Genomic DNA, 21,333 nt, shown 5'->3' on the forward strand with positions numbered 1-21,333 from the left:
TTAAAATCTGTCACTTTCACTTACTTTGGATTTGAGTTAGCCATCAAAAAGCAGGGCTAAGAGGCACCTGGCTTCAACCTCGGTGCAAACTAAGCCTTTTGTTTCGGTGGGAGGACTCAACTTGCTCACCCTTCAGCAACCTCTCATGAAAGTCCCAGTTGTGGCAAATGTCCTGATGCTGGGTCACTTTGGCTCCCTCCAGTTCCAGCATTTCTACATGTACTTTAGGAGGAATCGCCAATGAAAAATGATCCACCACAGGGACTTGGAACTGCTAGGCATTTCAAGGCCCTGACGTCACTGGGGGAGGGGCCCTGCTGAGCTGAGAAGATGCCATGAACTCCTTTTGGAGTGCTCTAAAGGGAATGATTGAGTCCACCATGTGTGTTTCTATTTCCACACCCTTGATGAAGAGCTTCCCAAAATGCTTACTGTCTATGTTATTAACAACACGTCTGGAGTTACAGGCGCTGCTCTTCAACAACCTCAGCACTCATAAAAAGGGATCTTTAGATTGAAACAGGGAAAGTTTACCCACTGCCAGATGCATATTGTATTGTGTAAGGAATGCTCTATACTTATTCTGTGGTTACAGGACAGTCAGATGTCCGTCCCCCACCAGGCATCATGTCAAATCATTTAGAAATCGTGTTTTCCAAATGCTCAAACTGGCATTTGTAGTTCCCAGGGTAATGCAACCTTGTCCACTCCCAGTACTTCCATGTCAAACTCTGAATGCTGAATGGTTACTCCAGTGGTAAAGCAAGGGATGGAATTTGGGGCCAAAGCCCACAGACCCACAGTGCCCCACCCAGTGACCACCCAGAGAGCAGGGATGCAGAAGGAAACTCCATTTTATTTCTGTGGTACTATTATTTAAGTGAGTTTAAAAGGTAAAACAGTCCAGGTCCGGGCCCAATTCAAAGTGCTGGTATTAACATTTAAAGCCCTAAACGGCTTGGGGCCAGGCTATCTGAAGGAACGCCTCCTCCCGAATGTACTTGCCCGGACCCTAAGGTCATCTTCAGGGGTCCTTCTCCGTGAGCCTCTGCCAAAGGAAGTGAGGCAAGTGGCTACCAGGAGGAGGGCCTTCTCTGCTGTGGCACCCTGGCTGTGGAATGAGCTCCCTAAGGAGGTTCGCTTGGCACCTACATTATATGCTTTTAGACGCCAGGTGAAGACCTTTTTATTCTCCCAGCATTTTAACAGTCTATAAATAAATTTTAACTCGGTGTTTTAAGTTTGTAATTTTGCATTGCTGGTATTTTTATCTGGTTGAGCTTTTATATTGCATTTTATATTATGGTTTTATACTGTTGGTTTATACTTTGAATGTTTTTAATTTTTGTGAACCGCCCAGAGAGCTCTGGCTATTGGGCGGTATAGAAATGTAATAAATAAATAAATAAATACTGCACGTGTTCTGTTGTTTGTTTGTTTTCAATTGGGGTTGGCGATCAGCTTTGTTGTTGTTCTAACATTGGGCATGTAGAAATGGCTTTAAAGCATGGAAGGATGGTTAGATGTGCGGGAAGAGAAACATTGGCTGTGTGCTTCAGAACTGAAGTCCTGTGCCTGGCCATCCAAAGGGGCTCCCATCAGACCCGGGTTTTAAATGACCTCACTGCACTACCGGATTTCTCACATGGAATGGAGACCTAATGGCTAATACTGAGCATGAGCAATCCTTTCCCCTCTGTAGCATTTTTTACCCCTTTTTTAAAGTGTAAAAATATCTGCAATATGTCTTGTAGCACCAATAGTGCAATCATATACTATAACTATACCCAGGCTGTATTCTAACTCTGCAAAGAATGGAATATCCACTAAGTTCTTTACTTGTCTTGCTGACTTCATCCCTCACAAGATGGAAGAAGGAACAAGGGGTTCTGCTGTCCTGGACTTAACCCTGACCAACACAGAGGAAGTAGCAGATGAAGTGAAAGTGGCAGGAATAGGGTGACCATATGGAAAGGAGGACCAGGCTCCTGTATCTTTAACAGTTGACTAGAAAAGGGAATTTGTATGCATGCAGCTCCTGTTGAAATTTCCTCTTCATCGCAACAGTTAAAGCTGCAGGAGCCCTGCCCTCTTTTGTATCTGGTCAAGAGGGAAGAGCCCCTGCAGCTTTAACTGTTGTGATGAAGAGGGAATTTCACCAGGAGCTGCATGCATACAAATGACCCCTGCTGAAATAACCATTTCTCTGCAATTGTTAAAGATACAGGAGCCCTGTCCTCCTTTTCATAGGGTCATCCTAGGCAGGAACCTTAGGGGAAAGTGACTATGTCATCTTGGCATTTGTGTTAGAGATGGCTGTGAGAACTGAGCTTATTTGGATATTTACCCTGGATTTTAGGAAAGCCAATGTCAAAAAGCTCAGGGAAAGGTTAGGTGAGATCCCACGGCTAAAAATCCTGAAGGAAAGAAAGAGTTCAAGAAGGATAGGATATTCTGAAAACTGAAATGATGAAGCCATAATCACAAACAATCCCATGAGAAGAAAAATGGGGGAGGATTTAAAGAAGCCTGTATGGTTGTGCAGGGAGCACCCTAATGAGCCGATCCTCAAAATGGCCATGTATGGAAGGAGGAACATATGGTGCCAGGAAGGAGAAGGCACAGAATGAGTGGAGGCTGGTGGGGGTTGCTAAACATAACAAGCAGGTTTTGATTAAACTTCAGGATAAACTTCCTAATACTTGGAGCTTTTAAGCAGGGTAACAGATTGTCTCAGGAAGTGGTGGCTCTTTTTTCACTGGAGAGCCTGCATTGAGCAGGGGGTTGGACTAGAAGATCTCTGAGGTCCCTTGCAACTCTAAGAGCTTTATCACACCAGCGTTATACTGTACAATCACTGCGCATTGCACGCAAAGGACTCAGAAATTTTCCACCTTATAATCTGCTTTGATTGTGAAGTATTCCCAGGCATCCTGCCTTAATTGTGCATTTAGCCCCTACTTTTTGAGCGTATCTTCTGAGCCGCCGCTGGGGCGCAGGAGCGGGATTTTAAAGAAATGCTTACATCTGTGTAAGCCTTAAAGATAAAGACACCAAAATTGGCACAGTAATAGATATTAGGGGGAACTTTAAGCATACCAAATTTGAATTGAATTGGGTCATCCATTGATTTTTTAATGATTTTTTACATTTCCCCCCTTAAACTTGCTTCCTGGTATGCAAAGGATCGCTGTCACCTGGTAGCAAAAACAACAACAACTTTGAAAGCTTAGCACTACAGGGATAATCTGAGGGAAGCAGGTATGTGGGATGAAGCTTTTAGTGAATCCCACTGTATTTATTCGCATGTAAGTGTGCATACGTTTTCTGCCTGAGTCCCTCATAGGAATAAAAGATACTGCAGCTTCTGAATTCTGAACCAAAAATAAATGTTGTTAAGCTCAACCTCCTATGGCTAGAAACCCAGCTCCTCGGCCGTCATGCCTTGAGCACTGCTCACAGTGTCCCTCGGGCGCCAGGGCTCCTGAAGCGGGGGGCTCTAGCAGTGGATGGGGACCCAGGCACGTTGCTCCCTGAGCCGCCCTGGGAGCTGTGGCCTGCTGTCTGCTGGGTTTCAGCATCACTACTGCAGAGGGTGGTGTTGCAGTTACCAGTTGCCCCATGAAGCTGCTTGCTCTGGCTTGGCAGTCTTGGCTACTCTTGGCATGCTTAGCCCTGCAGTTGCCCACACAAGTCCTGATGTTGGTTGTGTTCATGTGTAACAATAAGCCACAACTGTGGTGAATTCTGGCACATGAGCAGCGTGCCGGTCCACGCTGCCTGGTTGCTCTTGCTTTGCTCCTCCTACCAGTGGGAGCAGCGAAACCAAGAAGTTACACATACTAGAATCTGGAGCCAGGGTCTGTTGTTGGTTTCTGATTCCTCTGGCAAAAGGAGCCCAGCAGGAGCAATCAGGACATTCTCCGCAAACGTGTCTTATCATGACATGCAAATGTGAGAAGTGTCTTTGTGTCCCCACCCAATTCTCGTGTGAATGTATGCTTTAATGGTTCTGCTTTTTCTGTTTTGGAATCCTATGCATCTTTACTCAGAAGTACGTCTCATTGTGTTCAATGCAGCTTACTCCCAAGTAAGTGCGTATAGAATGGCAACATCAGTTAAGAAGTTTGGTTTAGTTCGTATGCTCAGAGGCACCCTGTGAATGTTTGCACCCCTGCACCACTATTTTACACCTGGTTTTGGTTGGGGGATCTTGATGATCCCACAAGTCTGAAGTCTGCACACACCCTGGAATAGCTACAAGCCTATACCCATTTACATTGAAAGCAGTGCTACTTACTTCTGAGTAGACACACATAGGATTGTGCACAATTAATTTGATTAAATTAATTCTGATCCTTAGCCTGAAGAAAAGCAGCCTTTTGAAGGATACTGGGGATCTATTATAAAAAGTCACAGATGAAAAATTAAGAGTAAAAAGAGATACAATCTATACAATAGGGTGAGACCAGTTTTCCATCTGAAAACACAGAAGTGCATCCTAGTGACTCAGACACTGGATTAGCTATCAGTCTTGTCCCTTCCTCCATGCTTCAGGTAGACTTTCTAATTAATCACATTTGGGGGGGCGGAGCCAGCGAAGAAATGGAGCAGTAGGGCAAATCGTTGCTGCGGGACGGTAGGTCCTAAAAATCTTATCATCTAAAGCAATTGGGCTGGGAGTGGCAAAGAAAGTGATGGGAAGCTTTGCGCTGTAGGCGGGAGGAAAAGAATAAATCATTTTGTTACGTGAAATGGACAATTAGGCGGCAAGAAAGTGGGGGCTTGGAGAAGAGGCTTTCCTTAAGCACTGTCCCTGAAGGAGCGCTTATCTTGAAACTTTGTTGGAAAAAAGCCAGAGTCAGGAGAGAGTGATTGATGGTGTCAGCCCCATTTCGGTGATTACTGTTTAATTACGGTAATAATCCCCCGCCGGTGTCTCAGATGCGTCACGGCAATTGTTGTTGTTAAAAGCGAAACTAAGGCAACAGCTCGTAAATAAAGGGATTTATGCAACCTAAGAAAGATCCATTTGCAAAGCCGAAATGGCAAAGAAAACACGCGTCTAATAATACAGCCACTCGTCTTCAAAAATTAGCTGATTTGAACGGAGATAAAGAACAGGAACAGAGCCAAAAAGAACTGAAAATGGCCACCAGAGTTGGCATGGAGCCAGATATACAGCCAGCCACGATGCCAGAGATGTCTGTTCTATTAAAAGGAGTGAAGGATGCGATCTTTGCAAAAATTGAGGATGAAGTTGGAAAAATAAATAAGTGTGTGGATAACTTAGTTGCAGAGATGGCTAAGAATGACAAGCAATTAAAGTCTCTTAAATCAGAAGTAGACCAGATGGGAAAGCAAGTCAAGCAAGTGAAACAGATGCAGGAGCAGCAGGAGGTGAAATTTGTTGATCACGAGAAGAGATTGATATCTCTGGAAGATCAATCCAGGAGATCATCACTTCGTCTTCGTAATTTTGTTGAGAAGAAAGGGGAGGACCTCAGAAAGATCCTGCCACGCTGGTTTAAAGAATTGGTCCCAACCCTGGAATTTGGTGAAGAAGAAGTGGAGCAGGTTCACAGGGTTGGAGGCTATAGAAGAGGCTCAACTCCAAGAGATGTCCTGCTGAAATTTTCAAACTACTTCAAAAAAGAGCAGCTGATGAGGGAGCTGAGATCACTGGGAGAGCTGAAGTTCCAAGGAGTTCCAGTGCAAGTTTATAATGATTTATGTCAACAAACTTTAGAATGGAGGTGCAGCGTCAAGCCTATAACAGCGGAGTTGAAGAAAAGAGTGATATCCTATGCCTGGGGGTATCCAGTTTTTCTGCGCTTTTCATATAAGGAGAAATTCTATAAAGTTTTTTCCTTACAGCAAGGCATGGAGCTTCTTGAGAGTTTAGGTTTGGGTCCCCGAGATGACGTCGGCGATGGTGCAAAGGAGGAGGAGGATGAAGAAAGAGGCGCAGTAGGGGGCGGGATGTAAATTGGATAACATTGTGATGATAAGCAGTATAAATATAATAGAAGCCTTGCTTGTTCTGTATTCCTGGCTCACTTTCCCCCCCAAGGGTTAATAATTATGGCCGGAGTGTTAGACTCCCGGGGAATTAATGGGGGGGAAAGATATGGGAGGGAGGGTGGGGGGGAGTTGGTTGGTGGGGTGGGAGGGAGGGTTATGAAAGGGGGTTTATGTTTTTTTGTATGTAAGTTTGAAACTCAGCGCACAAGGGATCGGAAAGATTACCAAAGAATTAAGTATGGATAAGAAGATAAGAATCTCAACGCTCAATGTCAAGGGTCTGGGGGCGGTCGTGAAAAGGAGGAGAATTGAACAATTGTTTAATAGAGATGGTTCTGACATTATATTTATGCAGGAAACGCATCAATGCAATGATGAGACAAATGTAATTCGTCTGAAATGGTCAGTTTATTATGAAAAATCGTTGGGGACTTCAAAAAAAAACACGGGGTGGCCATTTTGATTTCAAAAAGAAGTGGATTCACATTGGAGAACATTAAAAAGGGTGGGAATGGGAGATATCTCTTGATTAAAGGTCAAATTGAAGGGAAAATGTATACTTTGATTAATGTTTATGCACCAAATGATAAACAAAGAGAATTTTATGAAGAGGTATTCGGGAAGATAGAAGAGTTTAAGGAGGGATATGTTATTTTGGTGGGAGATTTTAATATGGTTATGGATAATAGAGTAGACAGGTCAAACCCCACTAATGTAGAAAAGAGAAATAACATTACTATTTTAAATAAACTAATTAAAGAAAAGAATTTTGTTGATGGTTGGAGAGTTCTTAGAGGGGCGGAGCCTGGGTTTACTTTCTATTCTCCAGTCCATCATACATATTCTAGAATAGATCATATTTTTGTCTCCAGAGAGTTTGTAACTAAGCTATGCAGAATGGAATTAGGGGTAATTAGAGGAACAGATCATGCATTGGTAAGTTTAGAGTTTACAGTTAGTAAGGATTATAAAGAAGCATTAAGGTGGAGATTGAATACTAAGATATTTACGCATACCAAAGTGGTTGAAAAAATGCAAAAGGAAATGTCAGAAACCTGGGAAATAAATGAAAAGGGAGGAACAAGGACGGCAGTGGTTTGGGACACCATGAAGGCTATGACTAGGGGGATCTGTATTAGGGAAACGTGTAACCTAAAAAGACAACAGGATGTATTGAAGGTTAGATTAGAGAAAGAGATAAAAAAGTTGGAAAAGGAATATTGGCAAACCAAAAATAAACATAAATTAATAGAACTACAAGCAAAGAAAAGGGAATTAGAGAATATAAATTTAGAAGAAGTTCAGAAGAATTTAATTTATATGAAAAGAGAAATAAGAATTCTAAAATGCTTGCTAAACTCACACAAAAGGAAAAAGCTAAAAATGGAATAGGATCAGTAAAAAATAAGCAAGGCAATTATTGTCACATGATGAAGGATAAAATAAAAAAAAATTCAGGATTTTTTTGAAGATTTATATAAGGAAAAAGACACCCAAAAGAAGAGGATGGAAGTGTATGTGGACAAATACTTGAAGAAGGGACTAGAAAAAGAGCATAAGGAAGTAATGGACAAAACTATATCACAAAGTGAAATAGAGGAGGTTATAGAGCAGCTGAAAGTGGGGAAATCACCTGGGGCAGATGGTCTAGGACCAGAGTATTACAAAATTTTCAAACCATTAATAGTGCCAAAATTATTGAAATTATATAACGCTATATTGGAAGGTGAGAGGATTCCAGAATCATGGGAGCATTCGATAATAATTTTAATTCCGAAGCCAGATAAGGATTTGTCTCTTCCTGACTCATATAGACCGATATCGTTAATAAATCAAGATGCAAAAATTTTCTCAACTATTTTGGCTAAACGATTAAATAAATTTATAGCTAAGTGTGTAGGGGAAGACCAATGTGGTTTTATAGCAGGAAGACAGATGCATACCTTAGTGGGTAGAGTTTTAAATGTAATACAGGGGATAAAAAAGTCAAAGATTAAAGCGGGTATTTTAGCGTTGGATATTTTTAAGGCTTTTGATTGTGTGAGTTGGCAAGCGTTAAAGATGGTTCTAAATAAAATGGGATTTGGGAACAAATTTAAAGCTATAATAGAGCAGTTATACTCCCAAAATACAGCCATAGTGGTAGTAAATGATGGAGTTACGGATAAGATACGACTAGCCAGAGGGACAAGACAAGGCTGCCCACTCTCGCCTGTCCTGTTTGTATTGGTTATGGAATTATTGGCAAATGTAATAAGAGATGACGGGGAGATAGAAGGGATAGGTAGTAGTAATAAAATAAAATTGAATATGTTTGCAGATGATACCTTACTAACCATTAAAGATCCTGTCGGGAAGATGGAAAGAATTAAACAGAAGTTGAAAGAATTTGAAGAAGTTACTGGGTTAAGAATAAATTGGGCAAAATCAGAACTGATGTTATTTAATTATACTAAAAAGGAGGAAAAGGAGTGGGAAGGGAAAGTTACAGAATTGAGAATTAAAGAAAAAATTAGATATTTGGGAATTAGGATTACTAAAAATCTAGAAGATTTAGAAAATGAGAATTTAAGTGGTTTGAAAAAAGAAATATTAGAAAAATTGAAAAAATATAAAAGACTGAACCTTTCATGGTTTGGAAGAATAGCATTAATAAAGATGAAGATTTTACCTAAGATTAATTTTGTTTTTAGGATGCTACCAATAAGAATTTCAGATACAGAGTTAAAAAGTTGGCAGAATATTATAAATAATTATTGTAATGCGGAGAAGAAATCTAGGATTAATAAAAGCAAACGGTATTTAAGCCAAAGAAAGGGAGGATTGGGACTCCCAAACATTAGTTCTTATTATGTAGCAAATAGGTTAAGACATATTGTTGAAGCAATTTTAGGGGTAGGTGATTTAGATTGGATGGAGGATAAAACTACAAGTAATAGAGAATTAAATTTGCATAATATTTTTTAAGAAAAGAGGGGGGGGGAAATGGGTTGATGATTTAGGTAATCAGCTCTTGAAGTTCCATTGGGAACTTTGGAACAAATATAAAAGGGAGTTGCTTCCAAGCAGCTCCCATTTAACACCGGTGATAATGTTAAAGAATTTTCCTGAAGATTTAAAGAATAGATTAAGTAAAGTTCTAATAGAGAAAAATAAAATGAAATTAAGAGAATGGTTAAGAGGGATGAATACAAGAGAGAAGATGGAAGAGGTTTTAAAAGATAGAAAATTAACTTGGCTAGATTATTGGCAATTGGAACAATGGACTAAAAATTGGGTAAGAGAAAATGGAGAGTGTAGAGAAATGACGAAGTTTGAGAAACTAATTGATAAAAAAGAAATGGATAAGGGACAAAATACAGTGACAAAAGGTTTAATGAGTCAATTGTACAATATATTAATTGAGAAAGGATTGTTGGATAGTGTAGGAAAATCGGTCTGGGAGACAGATTTGAAGATACAGATAGGACAGCAGAGTTGGGAAGGACTATGGAGACAGAGAGTGTTGAGAAATATGTCAGTAAGAATAAAGGAGAATTATTATAAAATTTTATGGAGGTGGTACCTAACTCCGGTTAGATTAAACAAGATCAATAATCAACATTCAGCAGATTGTTGGAGGGGCTGTGGTGAAAAAGGAACATATTTACATATGTGGTGGGATTGTAAATATGTGCAAAAGCTGTGGAAGATGGTGTTTTTAGAGATTGAGGAGATTGTTGGAATGAAAATAGAAGATACACCAAGAGTTGCATTACTCTCACTGCTAGAAGATTTTAAATGTAGTAAAGAAATTAAGGAATTGATAACGAATTTACTGACAGCTGCAAGGTTAATCGTAGCTAGGAACTGGAAGACTCAAGGTGATTATTGTATTGAAGAATGGTATAAAGAAGTGTGGGATATTGCTAAATGACAAATTGACATGTAATATTAAAGTGAAAAGAGGTATAGTTATAAACGAATGATTTTGAGGGAATTTGGAAAAAGTTCCTAGTATTTGTGTTTTCTAAGGGAAGCGGGAAACCACCAGCAGAAGAAATTATGAGTTTTTGGAAACAGGATTGAGATCCCGAGGTGGGGGGGGCACTTTTATGTTGAGTATGATTATGTTTAATAGATTAAGCGTGAATATATGATATAAATGTTATTTTGTGGTTATGTATTATGTTCTTTTTCTTTGTTAATTGTATTGTTGTAGGTAAAAATCAATAAAAATATTTTTAAAAAATTTAATCACATTTGGATTTTTAGGTGCCATATGGACATTTGTGCATTTACTGGTACATGGCAAACGTTTCTGAGATGCCTGGAATCTCATGCTAGGCTCCTGATTCTTCAGAGAAAGGAGTTCTGCAGTGGCAATTGGTTTTTGGAAACTACCTGCTGATAGTGGCTGAAACCAGACATCATAGCAAACCTTGATTGAGGAAGCTGAATTAGCATAGCATGAATTGCAGGCAGCTGGCAAGCTACAATCAGAAACCATGGCTTGTAGCGGGTCTGCAAACCATGGATATATGCTAACTCCATTTTTTCTTTCTTGAATGAGCATAAATGGTTGGTTACTGACTTACCACATGTGCTGGGGTAGGAGTGTAAAGCAGAAGAGTTTGGGGATAGTTGCAACCTAGCCAACTAAGGAGTCAGAAAGCTGGTTTTGGTGAGGGGAAAGAAAGAAAGAAAGAAACTTTCCATTGGCACCACTGTTTTTTTAGTCCCACGGAGAGAGAAGGGATTTCAGAAGACAAGCAGCTTGTTGGACAGTTTAAACCTCCTCTACCTATCTGTGGTTGTTTCAGTCCAGATCAGGGCCCTGTATGCTTACTTGTGAGTAACAAAGAAAAAGAGGTTCAGCTGCACAGCGTATATTTATTATATCATGTAGTTTGGCTACCAATACCTCTGTTTGGCTATCAACATCTGTGACTGCTCTCTAGCCTCATTTCTCAGGTGAGTTACAAGATGTCTTTTTTCCATGTCACCCTCAGGTGTTCATGCAGAGTGGGCTAGGATGGAAGAGTGCCCAACTTGCCTGCTCAAATTAGCATGAAAACAGGAATTTGAATCTGGATCTCCCATACCTCATTATGGGGCAGTAGATTTAATTTACTGCCCCATAATGACTCTCTAAGGCTACATTCCTATACCCACTGATCTGACCTTGCTCTGGGATGAAGCTCTCAACCCTGGGCTAGATCCTTTACACCTTGAGGTTGTTTAACAGCATGGACTCGCCATCCTATTTTGGTATATTGTGATTAATGTCCTCTCCCTCAACCCCAGAGCTCAGTAAGCCTCAGTGAATTCAACAGGGCTGACCTTTGACTAGACATCTATGGGGTTGCATTGTAAATACACTTGCTGATGACTAAATAGCCACAAAAGTGAACTTTTCCAAGAGCTGCAACCAGCCATGCCTTTGGGCACCTTTGCCAGGGCATCCGATCTCTCCATTTCTTAAAAGTCTCCACCTCTTCATTGCACTTGTAAGTCAGGAGTCTTCTTTGCAACTGTATCGATGAGGTTGAGGGACAGGACATTAAACATAATATACCAAAATAGGATGGCAAGTGCATGCTGTTAAACAACCTCAAGGTGTAAAGGTTCTTGGGTTGAGAGCTTCATCCCAGAGCAAGGCCCTCGTGGAGGCCAGGGCGAAACTGCTTGTAGAATCTCCTGTATGTCCATTATTTTCAATATCTGGCGTTTCCTGCCAGGGACACGCACTCAGCCCCGTTTTCCTTTTCTCTGACTGGCATACAGAATGGACCCAGCAGAGATGCAGAATGGACCCAGCAGAGATGCAGCAGCAGCGTCCCCTCTTCAGCAAGAAAGGTCTGTGGGCTGCAAAAGGGAGCTCTTCTGCCAGAGCCCCCCCCCCCACCTTAGTCATGTCCAATGGATGAGGGAAGTGCTCCCCTATTCAGATTTATACAAACAAACCCATTTTTCTCATAATATGTAACGTTCCATGCGTAACGCCCTTTTAACCTAAGTTTGTGCATGAAACATGAAAGTAGAAAAGTTATTGGTGCATAGTCTTTCTAAGTGTGATGTTGCATAACCATCTGTCCACCTATGAATGGTCCACACCATCTATTTCTGTGCTTGCTATACCTACCACAGAATTGTCGGTGAAAATATCTGGGTTGTTCTCATATATGAATTTCTCTACCCTCAGCTGGCGAAGTTTGAACATCTTGGATCCCTTGTTGGTGAGCAGAGAGAGTTCTTCTAGCATCACATCCCTGGGGATGCTGATCTTCTTCCCCAGGTTCAGCTTGGACCCTTCTTGTGGCATGACTGGAAGTGTACAATAAATAAGAACAATGTTACAACTACGGGAGCCCAACTTTCAGTTCCTCAATTCCGCAACACCACTGCAACCAGAACCGCCCAAGAAACCGTGCCTGTATAAAGCATTTCTGGCAAAATGAGCTTTTTCCAAAGTGAAATTCTGTGCCCTTAATAATTCTGCCAGACGAGAAGAACTCAAATGGCCTGAGATGTGAAATTTTCCGGGAGGGATCAGCCTGTGCTGGAGAAGGTAAGCATACCTCTCACTCTTTCTTTTGTGAATACTTCTTAGTAAACACCTCCACCTTACACCAGATTCCCTTTGTCTTGACAAAATATAGGCATGGAAGTGTACATTTACACAGGGCCAGCCATCTGAACCTTTGTAACTGGTGAGGGTTTTACTGGAATCTAGCCATGGGAGAAGCTGATATTGCTGTAGCCTCAGTAGCATGACTAGTTTTCAATTATTTTTCAGATAAAAACTACTCCTTATCCACACTGACTTGGACTCCACAGTTGCAATAGGATCAGAGATGAGTGCAGCCGCTGTACTGCCTGGCCTGGTTGTTATGGATACCTTTCCATTTACGCAGCCTGAGGACATAGGAAGACAGCTTGGAGGTTTGTGGTCCACTACCTATGTTCTTGACCTTTGCCCTTACGGAATAATAAAAGCTACCAGAGTAGGCTTGTTTAATGGGTTTCAGAGGTTGCTCATGCCTCTGAGAGAGAGTGTGCCCCCCTATGCCTTAAAAACTTTTTGGCCCCAAATACCATGTTGGCAGGGGGCCAGGGGCCACACATACCTCTCATCCCCCATCCTGTCAATCCAGCAGCAAGATCACAGGTGTGGGGGGCCAGTGCAGTGGTGGTGGTGGTGGGGGAGGTTAAACCTCACCCCCCATCCCATTGATCCTGTGGCAGCATTGCAGGATTTCCCTAGCCAGCACTTGCACTACTGCTAGCAAGGGAAACACTGCCCCTTATCTCTGCTCAGTGACACTAGCAAGGGAAATTCTGCCCTGATTTCCAAGCAGCGATGAGAGATAATAGCAGGATTTCTCTTGTTGTTGCTAGGAAAACCCCTCACTCTTATAATCACAGATGAAAATGGGCTTTCTCTTGCTGGGAACTTGGGCGGTGTCCCCATGTCTCTACAGGTTGCAGTCAGACAGTGAGATGATGAAAGACTAGAGATGGGCAAATGCTGTCCCTATCTTCAAGATGCGAAAAGGGAAGATCTAGAAAACCACAGACCAGTCAGACTGATGTCAATAGCAGGCAAAAGTCTCAAACAAATGATTAAGTGTCAGCCTGTGAGCATCTAGAAAATAATGCAGTGATTACTAGCAGTCAGCATGGGTTTTTCAAGAATAAGTTGTGCACTTCTGGTTGGAGATGGTGGCGGGGTCCGTTCATTCCTGCTTCGCTCCCAACTGTCTGCTTTTAAAAAGCCTTTAGGCTGCCTTGTTATATAGCTATTTAATTTGGTTTTTTTCCGCACAGTCTTCGTTCTTAATTGAGCTCAAAACCCAAAGAATCTGCGCCATGGGAGGGTCTCTGTGCTGTGCTATTTGCCAGCCTGCACCTTTTGTTTTTCTGTTTGTCTTTAAGCTGAAAAACAGTTTCTGGGCATTTCTGTGCCAAAGCTGTTGTATTTATTATTTATTGTCTCAGTTCCTCTCTTCAGTACTTCTCTCTCTCTCTCTCTCTCTCTCTCTCTCTCTCTCTCTCTCTCTCTCTCTCTCTCTCTCTCTCTCTCTCTCTCTCATATCTTATGGGTTTCCCCCTCCTTTTTCCCCACCCTCTTTTATTTTGCTTTCTTCTTAATATTTTTTTCATTAATTTCAATGTATCTTTAAGTACTTTTTAAACACCGGTGAATATTCTTTTTAACCACTTTATAAGTACCTATTATATTTTCTCCCTGTTTTTTTGCTGTTAAGTATTTATTCTCTCTTTCTAAACTGTAAATGTTTTTATCATGTTTTTAGACTGTCCTGAGGAAGGACCCAGTTTTGGGGGTCTGAAACGTGGAGGCTTATCTGAGGCTTATCTGAATACACTTTCTTCAAGAACTCCTTTTTGGGTTCCACCCCTTGCCATTTGGCTTTTTTTGCATACACATTCAGAAAAGAACAACCAAGATGGTGAGAGGTCTGGAAACTAACTCCTATATGCATGGTTCAAAGAGCTCAGGGTGTTTATTTGAAGACTGCTACATACAGTAGCAGTCTTCAAATATCTGAAAGGCAGACGATGGAGCAAACTTGTTCTCTGACGAAAAGGTGGAAATTGTAGGGGAGCAGATTTTTGGCTAAACATGAGGAGGAGCCTTCCTCACAGTGAGGGCTGTTGACTAGTGGGACCATCTGGAGGTGGAGGCTTCTCCTTCACTGGAGAGATGTATCAGCAGAGGCTGGATATCCATTTGCCAGGGATGCTGTAGCTGCACTGAGCAGGGGGTTGGACTAGATGATGTCCAAATCTGTGATTCCATGAATATGCCGATGGCATCCAGCTCTATTGCTCTTTGTCACCTAATACCAAGGAGGCAGTCAAAACCTCTGGATGTTGCCTGGGTCTGATAATGGATGAGAGTGAACAAGCTGTAATTAAACCTAGACAAGTTAGTCGTGTTGGTAGTCAGTAGAAAACCTGACTCAGAAATTGGAAGGGGTTGCACTCCCCTGAAGGGTCGGATCCATATCTTGGGAGTGCTCCTTGATCCTATGCTGTCCCTGAATCTTCAGGTGATGGAAGTGGCAAGGAGCATTGTTTGCACAATTACGCTTGGTGCTCTAGCTATCATCCTTCCTGAGTCTGTCCGTCTTAGCAGCATTTATCCATGCCTTGGTTAAATGTATTTATTTAATTCATTGCACATCTTTTTACCACACAAATGGCACTTCAGGCAGCTAACAATTATAGGAACTAAATCATTATTTTAAAAATAAAACTTGAATAAAATAATAATAAAACATTAAAAACACAGTTAAAGACAATGAATGTCTTTGCCTGGCAGCAGAAGGATAACTGAGAGGAAGCTGACCACACCATGGTAGCAGCCACCAAGAAGGCCCTCTTCTCACATCACCACCAAACATGCCTCTGAAGATGGTGGTAGTGAAACAAGGGTCTCTCCTGAAGATCTGAAAACCTGGGCATGCTTGTAGGGGAGAAGGCAGTCTTTCAGGTAGCTTGGTCTCAGGGATTTATAGGTTATAACCCGCACATTAAATTGTGCCTAAAAGAAGACTGATAGCTAATGAAGCTGTCGTAATAAGGGAGGGTTTGCCTTCACGGCACCCTTTGCAGCTGCAGGATCAGGGTGGGGCATCCCCATGGCATAGGAGAACATGGGCTTTCTGGGCAGCACCAGTGGCCATTGAGTTCTTGGAGCCCCCCCTCTGGCTGGCCCTCCTGCGCATCCCCTCAACCTACAGTGAGGCTCCCAGCTTCAAGGCACAGTGAGGCCACCCAAAGAAGGTGGCAACCTTTCATTCAATGGAAGAGCCATGGTAAGCCAGTTTTTTAATTTCCATGCAATTTTGCCGGAAACGCCCATGGCGGGTGCAAGTGGGCAGCTGTGTTGTATAAATGACACAGCACCACTCCACTGCCACCATGGGGTACTTGGGGTGTATAGACAGCCCTGGAGTCTTCCTGTAACCGCCCCCAAACAACAGTCTGGCAGCAGCATTCTGGACTAGTTGGAGTTTCTGAACATTTTCCAAAGGCAGCCCCACGTAGAGGGCCTGTGGCCTGCTTAAACAATGGCAATCCTTTCTATGTGGGGCTACCCCTGAGCAGTGCCTGGATGCTTCAGTTGGTGTAAAATGTGGTGGCTCTTGCTGCCAACTAGTACATATAATCACCACCATATTAAACCTGTCTTGAAAGTTGTGCATTTTAACCTTCAAACCTGTGAATGACAGGATCTGGTTATCAAAGGGATCACCTCTCATGTTATGAGGATGATGGGAGTTATAGTCTAACACTTCCAGAGGCCACCAGGTTAGGCAAGGCTGTTCTAGGGCCAACTTAAATATTTGTGTCAATGTTAATATTATTCATGGCAGCTAAAATGCTACAGCTGTTCATGTCCTAAGCTCTTCTGATGGGCTGCAACCCTATGTGAAAACACCATTGAAGGCCATGTGACAATGCTCCAAGCAATACTGAATGCAGCATTTCAGGCAAGGTGCTACTATTCAGTTGTTCCAGTGAATCAGGGCTTTAAGGAAGGTTTATGGAGGTCAGGAACAGCAACCACACATTGCTGCCTGTGGCAAAGGACAAGATGGCTCCTGACCCCATTCCATGTATTGGTGTCGTTAGGATTGAGGGTCCCTCGGCAAGATGTCCTCTGCCCCTGCCCCAAGTACTCCTGGGCACTCCCCCCCACTCAGTTGTACTTCTCCCACACCCTTCCTTTCTTTCGGTGTGCGGTTCTAGGCAGTGCATTCTGTGATGTGGGTTCCACAGTTCTGCTATAGATCAGATCTGGAGCAGGGGGTCAGGTTTCTTAGGAACCAAGTCAAAAGGAGATCAGCACCATGGAAAGCTCCACGTGGTGCCGGGGCTAGACTGTAAGCAGGCTTGTCTGTATGTCGCTCCAACAAGTAGCAAAGTTTAAATAGCAATGCTGCTGGGGTTAGGCTGGTGGGCTCCGCCTTCATGCTGACTAAGGTGTTGCCCCTTAAAGAGGCCGGGTCAGTTTTAGCACTCTCAGGCTTCAATGACATGGGAGTGGTTGTGGCAATGCTACTTCCCTCATGGTCTGAGTCCTCAGAGTTTGAGGATGATAATGAACCTCCTCTGGACGCAAAGGAGTTGGCCCCCCGGGGGGTCTTTCTGGAGAACTGGGTCCTGGGCAGGTGGAAGCCTCATGCTGCCTTTTCTATAGCTGAGTCATAGAATCATAGAATAGCAGAGTTGGAAGGGGCCTACAAGGCCATCAAGTCCAACCCCCTGCTCAATGCAGGAATCCACCCTAAAGCATCCTTGACAGAGGGTTGTCCAGCTGCCTCTTGAAGGCCTCTAGTGTGGGAGAGCCCACAACCTAGAGTCTTCTCCCTGAATCTCTTCCTCTGAGGACAAGGGGGGCGGATCCTCTGACAAAGAGGATTCAGGGTCCTGGTCCATGAAGTGCTGTGAAATTTCTCTCTCTCTCTGTGTGTGTGTGTCTCTCTCTCTCTCTCCTCACACGCCGCTATTTCTCTTCTTCCTCTTCCCCCATCCTCACCCAGTGCTCTTTCTCCCCTGGGTGAGGATGGGGGAAGAGGAAGAAGAGAAATAGCGGCGTGTGAGGAGAGAGAGAGAGACACACACACACACACACAGAGAGAGAAATTCCACAGCACTTCATGGACCAGCACCCTGAATCCTCTTCGTCAGAGGATCCGCCCCCCTTGTCCTCAGAGGAAGAGATTCAGGGAGAAGACTCTAGGTTGTGGGCTCTCCCACACTAGAGGCCTTTCTCTTTGCTCCCCCCCCCCCCCCACATGCTTGCTCTCACCTCCCTCACTAAGAAGCAGCACCTTTCATCTGCCTGGCCACTTTTCTTTCTTTAACTTTCAGAAGAGTTTGGGCACGCTGCAGAGAAAAACTGCAGTCATGCCGAGCATGTTGCTCTCCCCCGTGTGCCTCTGGGCCCACGTGGCCTTCTGGAGAAATGAAGGTGCCAGGCACAGCTGCTGCTACTGCTGCATGCCCAAATAATTCTGGAAGTTAAAGGAAGAAAAAGAAGAAATGTGGGGTGTGTGAGAATGAGTAGAGTGCTGGCGAGTGGATGGGACAGTGGTGGTGGTGGTGGCGCGGTGGTGGCGGTAGGGAAACTGCATTTGGGGGCCCTAAAGGCTGTGGGGCCAGCTAGAGGTTTGTCCCTAGCCAGTGGATGCTGGTGGCTCCAATTTTGGTGGGCCTGAGAATCCATTCTGGGTTTCAGCCAGAACACTAAAGAAACTATCCAATGTGCTGAACCTTAGTCCCAGAACGGATTCACAGACCCACTGAAATTGGAGCCACCAGCCTCAACTTTTGCTAGCAGCACCAGTTAAGCCATCTATGAAAGTTGCATCTTCTCCTTTCAACACTGTGACAGGACAGTGTCCTCCTCTGCACCTGAGGGCAGCTATGGCAGGGGGTATAGGACAGGCCCCAGGACACAGACCACTTCCTCTGCTTTCTACTTCTCAGCATCTGCTGCCTCAGTCTGCCTGACATTAGGTGCAGGTTGCTTGCTAAGAAGACTCTCCTGCATCCTTGGCAATGTCAAGAAACTAGAGATTCAAAATATGCCCATTGTTATTGTCAGATTCTTTCTGTGTGTGTGGGGGGGGGGAAGCAACCTTTCTTCTGTTGAAGGCTGCCCCCCTCCCTCAGGGATCATCGGTCGAGGGCCCACATGGCAATGGGGAGTTGGGGCCGAAGCCAGCAACGGACAGAGACTGAGCCAAAGGTGAGTGGGGTCACTTTTTTTCTTGTACTGCCACTTCCTTTTCTCACACATTCTGTCTTCCCCTTTTCTCTCTCAATCTCTCTCCCCCTCTTCCTTCCCACCCAGCAAGCTGCCCGGGAAGGAAGCGATGGCTCTTGCCAGATATCTGGCCTGGTTGCACATAGAGAGAGTTTGGATTTAGGCTGAGGCCTGCAGCTTGCTCACCTTTGCTTTATGTGTCAATGTAAATCTAGAAAAATGGTGTCTGCTGCTGTAGTTCCACTTCCAAGGATTTTCATCGGTGATAGCAAGAGATAGGGGTACCCATATTTTTTTCCATTGGAACAGCTGAATAGAAAAGGGTTCCTAAGCCCCATTCATCTCCCCACACACCAGTCTTCTGCTTTCGCTTGCAGTCTCTGCACCTGCATTTTGTGCCAAAGGGGCAGGGATGGATTAAGCCCACAAGGCCTCCCCACCCAGCCATCTGCTAAGGTCCCCTCCCTGAAAGCCCTCTCCTCCAAAACTCCCAGCACCACTCACCTTTCCTCATTGAGAAAGACAAGGGGTGCATGGAACCACCCCCGTGGGGGTCACTGTTTTGCGCTGCCTGGAGTGCCTTGAAGCCACAAGGTCCTTCTCAATGAGGAAAGGCGAGGGGCATACTGGACTCCATCTTTGCTACAGCAGGAGCGGCCAGGTGGAGTTGCTCTCTGTGATTGTATTAATGGGAAGGGTCTGTGTGGGCATTTGTCATGGGCTGCATGCCAGCAGCGGTGTGGCCCCACCCACTGCAGGCATGTGCCCCGGCCCTGAAGTCTTGCTCTAGGGCCAAAAAAAAGTTCCCCACCCTTGTTGTACAAGAAAAAAAATTGGGGACAAACTACATATGACTGAGCAGCACCTGGAGTCTGGCTCTTAGGGGTGGCCCAGTTGGCTCTTTGGATATCCTGAAAACAGAACCCTGATATGTCCATCCAAGAAGTAGGCCATATTGACCACCATCTGTCCCCTCCATCTCCTGGAGATGGGTTTCTCTGTTCTCTAGATGGCAATCCACAAACAATACGGACACGCAGAGGAGGAGGAACTGTTGGCAGAGGAGTCTGTGTCTGTGTGCACGCATATATCTTACCTTCTTGAGTTAGTTCTAAAATGAGTTTAGTAGGCTTTCTCTTCTTGATGGGGGCAGGGGTCCCTGCAAGAGGCATGCTGTTCGAGGGGTTTTCTGCATGAGAATGGAACAATGGAAATGAATTCTTGCTCATGTTAGATACCTCTTTCATGACAGAGCATTCAACCTTCATTCTGCACCAGGGCCGGCCCAAGACTTCTCGCCACCTGAGGCAGGAGGACGAGCTGCTGCCAGGGGTTGGGGGCTCAGCTGCTGCCACCGCACGCTGCTGCTGGGGTGAAGCATGAGCTGTTGCGTACTAAAGCCAGAGCATGAGTTGCTGAGCGCTGCTGCCAGGGGTGGAGAGCATGAGCTGCTCTACGGGGGGGGGGTTGGAAGGGGAGCAAGCAGGCACTACATGCAGCTGCTGGAGGGGGAGCGTGGGCTACCCAGAGAGCCGCCACCTCCTCCTCCCCACCCTGAAGGACCCTTTTTCACAGCGAGGCATGGGGCTGAAAAAGAACTTTCTCGCTGTGGCCTTTGCTGCAGCAGGGGAACAGCTGGGCTCTGCAGAGCAGCAGCAGCAGCCTGCCTGTGCATTCTCCAAGGCAGGGGAGCAACGGCTGGAGCTGCTCTGGAGAGCCACAATGGCTGCTGCTGTCCGGTTGCAGCATTTGCCACAGTGGGAGAGTGGCCAGCAGGTGTTCTGAGAGGCATGAGATGGCGGCACCGGGGGCCCTTCCACACGTCGTACTGAAGGCGCATGCATGCGCCTCCAGTACGACCCCAAAACGATGGTGTAGACGGCAGCTGAAGAGACGGAGGAGGCGGCAGCTGGGGAACCGGCCGCGTCCTTGCTGCCGCCTCCTCCTCCCCGCTGGCCTCCTGCTGCCGGGGTAAGAGCGACCCGGGTCTGAGAGCTCGGCTTCCACTTCTGCCGAGCTCTCCAACCCGGGTGGCTCTTTCGCCAGCAGCAGGAGGCCGGCGGGGAGTTGGGCTTGGTGGCAAGGACTCACCAGAGAAGCCGCTGAGCCCTGGGAACTTTTTGCCGCCGCCACTGCCTCTTCCTCCGTCTCTTCTGAACTGGTGTCTACACTAGGAGTTTCGGGGCGTGCTGAAGCCCCTTCAGGGCACCCCGACGACTGTGTGTAGACAGGCCCCGGGATTCCCAGTAGTGGGCAGCGCCTTTCCTGTTCTGCTTCCTGAGGCTGGGGAGTCGTCCTACCTCATGGGAGGGCCCCTTTCCCTCCTGACCTAAATAAAAAAGATGTCAGCTAATTTGCTCTCCCAAGACGGAAGAGCAAAATCCACACATACATAGGCTGATAGAACACTTTCCTGAAGATGCTGATAGAACCCCAAACCAAACCAGCCCCAAGGAACTCTAGGCCTACCTGAGAACTAACTCCCACATGTCCTGCAGACTCTGCGAGTGTTTTCCATTGTGACT

At 44.8% G+C, this 21,333-nt stretch overlaps 1 protein-coding gene across 1 annotated transcript in view; it reads right to left on the minus strand.

Annotated features, from left to right (window-relative positions):
• MYOZ1 (myozenin 1) overlaps positions 1 to 20,018 on the minus strand; it is a 40,779-nt gene extending 20,761 nt beyond the window's left edge. The window contains exons 1-2 of the mRNA XM_063128464.1: positions 19,905 to 20,018; positions 12,149 to 12,330 (exon numbers count right to left, since the gene is read on the minus strand). Of these exons, the coding sequence (XP_062984534.1) occupies positions 12,149 to 12,330; positions 19,905 to 19,980 (258 nt within the window). The 5' untranslated portion in view covers positions 19,981 to 20,018. The remainder of the gene's footprint in view (positions 1 to 12,148; positions 12,331 to 19,904) is intronic.
• Positions 20,019 to 21,333: the final 1,315 nt, after the last annotated feature.

This window comes from Elgaria multicarinata, chromosome 6, assembly GCF_023053635.1.
Source record: "Elgaria multicarinata webbii isolate HBS135686 ecotype San Diego chromosome 6, rElgMul1.1.pri, whole genome shotgun sequence".
NCBI classification, from domain to species: domain Eukaryota; kingdom Metazoa; phylum Chordata; class Lepidosauria; order Squamata; family Anguidae; genus Elgaria; species Elgaria multicarinata.